This window comes from Physeter macrocephalus, chromosome 16, assembly GCF_002837175.3.
Source record: "Physeter macrocephalus isolate SW-GA chromosome 16, ASM283717v5, whole genome shotgun sequence".
Taxonomy (NCBI): Eukaryota; Metazoa; Chordata; class Mammalia; order Artiodactyla; family Physeteridae; genus Physeter; species Physeter macrocephalus.
The window spans coordinates 66,455,346-66,461,212 of record NC_041229.1 but is presented as its reverse complement, the minus strand read 5'-3'; the positions used below and the strand labels follow the sequence as shown (position 1 = coordinate 66,461,212).

Sequence of the window (5,867 nt, the reverse complement as noted above, 5' to 3'; positions counted from 1 at the left end):
CTCCCCTCCCCTCCCCTCCCCTCCCCTCCCCTCCCCTCTCCTCTCCTCTCCTCTCCTCTCCTCTCCTCCCAGGAGTGCATCATTGATGAGGACTGTGGGCCTGGCAGGTACTGCCAGTTTTCCAGCTTCGAGTACTCCTGCCAGCCGTGCCGGGACCAGCAGACAGTGAGTGTGCCCAGAGGCCCCCAGAGCTGCAGTGCCAGGGCCATGGGGGCCCAGAAAAGGGGACCCGGGGGGGAAGGCCAGTGGCCCCCGGTTCTCAGCTGGGCTTCCTGGAAGCCTCCTATGGGGCCCCACCGTGTCCACGCTTGGAACAGCCAGTCCATGGTGCCCAGTGGGGCTGACTCCTGGGGTGACCAGGAAGCCATCTGCAGACCTGCTGTCACCCTGCCTGCCCAGTGACTTCTGGCCCCAGTGCCTGCCTCATAGATACCAGAGATGGGGAGGGAGGACAGAGGAGGCCCCACCCTGCCCCTTCCCTGGGGAAGACCATCCCAGTAGATGCAGCCAGCAATACCACGGCAGCCCTTTGGCAGGGAAGGGGCAACCCAGCCCCCAGATCTTTCTCCCAGTCTGCTCAGAGAGGACAGAAGGAGGCCCAGGAAGCAGCCAGAGCACGTTCCAGATGGAGGTTCCAGAGAAGCGGGAAGCCGGGGAGGAGTGACACTCCCTCCGCCCAACAGATGTTTTGGACAAAGCCATATATGGGCTTTTCTGGTCCTTTTCGTTATTAAGGCAATAACACAGCACGATAACAAGTTTGGAAAATAGAGGGCTTTTTGCTGCCCCACCTGGCCCCACCTGTGGTTAGGCAGCGCCTGGCCTGCTCGGTGCCACCATTCCACATGTGCGACCCCAGGTCGAAGGCACCCAGTGCCCTCCTGTCCATGTGGCTGCCCAGGCTTGGGCCTTAATTTAATCAGCTGATCAGATTCACGCTGCTGCCTGTGTCTGTGGGCCATAAGCCATCTTCCTTCCTGACTGTTAATTAGGGACCTAATGAAAAGGAGGCAAGGCCAGGTCTGGGGGGGAACCGAAAAGATGCAACCATCCTTTATAAAATCTCAAGCTGCGTAGGACTCCCCCAGGTGTCATGTTTCCTGCCCAGCTCCCATCTCCACCCCCTTGACGTCCCTAAGACACCCCCAGACCAAGGAGCTCGGTTTCTTCCTGTCTATAGTAGGAGGATGTGGGTTAGCCGACCTGCACTGTCTCCAGGCTTCTGGATTGGGGTCAGGGACAGGCTGGGCTCCCTCAGGTTCGTGAGCCGCCTGTGTTTTCCCTCCCCGCTGCAGCTCTGCACCCGGGACAGCGAGTGTTGTGGAGACCAGCTGTGCGTCTGGGGTCACTGCACCAAAACGGCCGCCAAAGGTGGCAACGGGACCATCTGTGACAACCAGAGGGACTGCCAGCCGGGGCTGTGCTGTGCCTTCCAGAGAGGTGGGTGGGCTCCCTTCTGGGGGCAGGACAAGCCCTGTCCCAAGCTCCAGCACACTGGACCTCCTGGGGCCCCGTCCATGCCAACCACACCTTTTCAGGGACCTCCTCCTAGGCAGGGTCCCTGATGCTCATTGGTATGTGTCCCAGCGCCACAACTTCTGCCCGGGCTGAAGACCAGCTCTCTCTGTCTCTCTCTTTTTTTTCCCCCTGTGATGCCTAGAAATTAAATTCCTCAGGATGCATGAGCCCAAGGATGGAGGAATACCCCCAGATGGGTGGGATGAGGGTACCCCTCCCCATCCCACTCCACCCATTCCCCAGGCCTCAGGGTAGCACCTGGCCCTGGTCCGCTTTCCTGCGAGTGGCCCCCTTCTACTCCTGTCTCCCATTCTCACTGCCCCTCCCAGGTGAGGTCTGCTCAGGTGCTCTCCCCATCCACGGGTGTTTCTGAAACCGTCCCTTAACCCCTCCCTCAAGCCCTAGTCCACCTGGTACCTGCTGCCCCAGCAATTTTCCTCAAGGACATGGCTCCCTGGGTACCATTCCTCGGGGAGCTGCGGTTGCTCCTGTCCTGTCGCTTCAATTCCACTCCTCAGTTGGCCTTCCAAGACCTCGGCCGGGTCCAGCTTACCTGTCTTCCTTTTCTCTCTACTCCTTGGCCCATCTGGGAATCTCGCTGTCCCAACCTTTCTCAACAGCCCAACCCCAGGCCTTTGTTGTTTCTGTGCTCCAGGCTTTTTTTTTTCTATTTTTCTATATATATATATATATGTATATATATATAAACATAGTTACTTTCATTTTTTAATTATACAAATAATACATTTTCAATGTAGGAAAACTGGAAGATACAGATAAGCAAAGGTCTTATCTATATCCTTCCAGATTTCTTTTTCTTTGAACACATATTTTGTAACAATAATTCCTGCCCCTCCAAAAAAAACTTCAGTGCCTTTTTCCACTCTTAATTTCTCCATACCTCTGGCCTCAAAACCCAGCACAAGACCACCTCTTCCAGGCAGTCCTCCCTAACTGCTCCAGCCCTCCCAGCTTGTTCCCTCCTGAGCCCATGCCATCATTCTGGTTTCCTACCATTCCACATCTTCAATCCCAACCTTCACTGTGGGGTTCAGGGTGGAAGCTGGGGGGATGCACCCCATTTCTCTGCTCCTGCCTTTGGTGCCTGCCTGCCTGGTACAGGGGTAACCCTCAGCTGGTTCCAGGTCTGTTGTTTCCTGTGTGCACACCCCTGCCCGTGGAGGATGAGCTCTGCCACGACCCTGCCAGCCGGCTTCTGGATCTCATCACCTGGGAGCTGGAGCCTGATGGAGCTTTGGACCGATGCCCATGTGCCAGTGGCCTTCTCTGCCAGCCTCATAGGTGAGGTCTCACTTGCCCTTTCTGTCGGGGGCTGAAAGCAAATGAGGTGCCACCCAGTGGGGACCTAGGAGCAGGAGCAGGGTCGGGGGAAGATGTGGATTTAATTTAAGGTAGGTTTAGTTGGAGGTGTCCTTGGGTCTTCCAGATGGAGGGTCCTATAGCGGATCTGTAGGACTAGGGCTCAGGAGGTGTGGCCAGGGGTACAGATTTGGGCTCATCTGTGTGAGGGTTGAAGCCTCCTCAGTAGATGACCTTAAAAAAGATTGGGTGTGGAGGGAGCCCAGGCCCATCACAATGAAAGAGCAGAAGAGACTGAGAAGGTGCAGTCAGAGAGGTAGGAGGGGAGCCGGGAGAGTGGCCAGCAGAGTAGAGGCCGTGGAGAGACGTGAAGCACCAGGCCTGCTCAGAGGCTAAGTTCTCCGTGCGCATCTCACTCAGCAGCCACTGCTCTGCCTTCTCTCCCAGCAGGATCCAGGGTGGCTGGGGAGACAGACAGAACCCTGGCCCCGGCCCACAAGGCCCAGGGCTCCCCACAGGTGCAGCAGGGGCTGCTGCTGCCTGGGGGCCCGGGTGGGAAGGGGGCTGTAAACTCTCAGACCCCGGAGTCCTCAGGGCGGCTGCCAGAGAGAGTCCGTGACAGGACAGACCTGTGGCTCGACGTGGGGGAGCTCACCTTGGAGCACATCCTCCAAAGGTGACCCTCCCTCAGCATCTGCTTTAAGGCAGATGTTAGAGGAGGTGCCGTGCAAGTGAGTTGGGCTTGTGCAGAGGGCGGGGCCTCAGTTTGGGGGCCTGGGCCTCGCCCCCGTCCCTCCCTCCACAGCCACAGCCTGGTGTACGTGTGCAAGCCCACCTTCGTCGGGGGCCGCGATGAGGACGGAGCGAACCTGGTGCCCAGAGATGTCCCCGACGAGTACGAAGATGGCGGCTTCATCGAGGAAGTGCGCCGGGAGCTGGAGAACCTGGAGAGGAGCCTGTCGGTGGAAATGGCTCTCAGGGAGCTCGGGGCCGCCTCGGAGCTGCTGGAGGGAGAGGAGATTTAGACCCAGGCCTGTTCTGTGGGTAGACATGCAACAGAAGTAGTTAATTTATTTCCCCAGCTGTGTCCCTAGGTGTGGGCTCACCAGGCTTTTTTTCCGTGGCCTCTTCCCAGTACATTTTCCCCTCTGGCTTGAAACAACATGAGGGGCTGCACCCTTGCCCAGCACCCACCCCCCTCCCCCATGCATCACAATTCTGGTGTCCGGGGAAGACCAGGGTGTGGGAGGCTGAAGGTAGAACAGGGCTGCTAAACTGGTCCAAAGTATTGGCTGCTTCGCCTCTGCTGGTTGGCAGACGGCCCGTTTCGTTTTGTATGACAGTGCCTCGAGAATAGCTGGAGGGGAGGCGATGGAAAAGAATGCAGAATTTCCCCACGATGGGTTTTGGGGAAATGTTGACTCTCAAACATGTGGAGAAGAATTCACTGCTTTGCAAATGTAAACCTGCGAAAATGCAACAAGTGAATCTTTCATGCCGTTCTCCCCATGGGCACAAGCAAGCGCTGCCCTCAGCTGCTGCAGGTGAAACGTTCTCACTCCGCGTTGCCTGCATTCATCCTCTCAGCAGTGTTACTCAGCTCCTACCTCTGTGCCAGGGCAGCAGTGTCATGTCCTCTCACCACAGCCTGGTGAAGGGGGCGTTGGTCTCCCCGGCTGTCAGGATCTTGGAGGCTCAGAGATGTCAAGTGGCTTGCCAAGTCACACAGCTAGTGAAGACCAGAGCAGGATGTCACCCAAGCGTGATTCCAAGCCCAGTGCTCTACCCACCAGCCTCGGTGCCACCAAAAGTACCCCCTATGAGGATGAAGAATGAGATTTTTTCCTTTTTTTTTTGAGGCACATCTGGAACTAAGGTCAAACTAGTTCACACATCCCTGTAAGATGAAAGTTCTGCTGTTTGTTAGAAAAACAGCATTCTCCCCAGCGTTCTCCCCAGTGTGGGTGGCCATCACTCCAGTGGAGACAGAGGTATCGACATTGTCCCCTGTGGCAGTCAGTTATATCAGTAACTTTGAAGGTACACATGACTGGAGCATAATATGTAAGTTAACGTGCCAGAAACAGTACTTAGGTAATCTTAGGGCCAGGATTATAAATGAAATTTGCAAAATCACTTACCAGCAACTGAAGACCATTATTGACTGCATGGAGAAAATCGAGCCAAGCAAGACTTTGTGAAATATGGTTGTAATATCCAAGCTAAGAGCACTGAATTGTATGCTGTTCCATAAATGATATTTTCAAGTGTCATGGACTGTTTCCATCATGTATTCAGAGTTATTAAATGTTAAAAGTCACATACAATTGTATAAGCATGCTTTCTTCAAGTTTTAAATTATGTATAAACACGTTGCATTTAGAAATCAAGCATAAATCACTTAAACTACTCTTTTGTAGCTCTTGGACTTCTTTTTCCTTTTGACTTTGAATAAATATAAAGCCCTTTCAGCCAGAAAAAATAAAATAGAAATGACCTGCACTGTCCAAAAAGAAAAAAAAAAGTTCTTCCACAAAGCAAATTTTCCAGACAATGGAAGCACACCTCTTTTAGCATCAAAATATTTTTTTAGAAATGTTAACCATTTTGGGATGGGAATTAGTCCTTAAGAGTGTCAGTGCTTCACTGTCTCTGAAAGGGTAAATGGAATGTGTATGCCTCTTTTCTGGGGAGGCTTCTTTAATCAAATGCAGTTCTGGGCCAAACACAGTAAGAAAGATCTTCAGTGACCATAATAATCCATAATAATAAACTACTATATATGAAGAAGGTCAGCTGGGTGATTGATTGATAGACACCAGATTAGACAGTCTACCCATATTCAATCTTCATTGAACCCATGAGTATTTTCTTCATTTAACAGATGAAGAAATGGAGACTCAAAAAGAAAGATTAAGTGATGATTGATTGATAGAGCTAGAAGTCAAAACAATATCTAGTGCAGTATGCCCAGGATATACTGATAAAAGTTTATCTCTTAAAATTAGCTGTTTTCAATGTCCAGAATC

At 52.9% G+C, this 5,867-nt stretch overlaps 1 protein-coding gene across 1 annotated transcript in view; it reads left to right on the top strand.

The window, feature by feature from the left end:
- Positions 1 to 5,257, top strand: part of DKK3 (dickkopf WNT signaling pathway inhibitor 3) — a 49,139-nt gene extending 43,882 nt beyond the window's left edge. The window contains exons 5-8 of the mRNA XM_024118577.3: positions 73 to 165; positions 1,296 to 1,440; positions 2,664 to 2,820; positions 3,644 to 5,257. Of these exons, the coding sequence (XP_023974345.1) occupies positions 73 to 165; positions 1,296 to 1,440; positions 2,664 to 2,820; positions 3,644 to 3,863 (615 nt within the window). The 3' untranslated portion in view covers positions 3,864 to 5,257. The remainder of the gene's footprint in view (positions 1 to 72; positions 166 to 1,295; positions 1,441 to 2,663; positions 2,821 to 3,643) is intronic.
- The last annotated feature ends 610 nt before the right edge of the window (positions 5,258 to 5,867 follow it).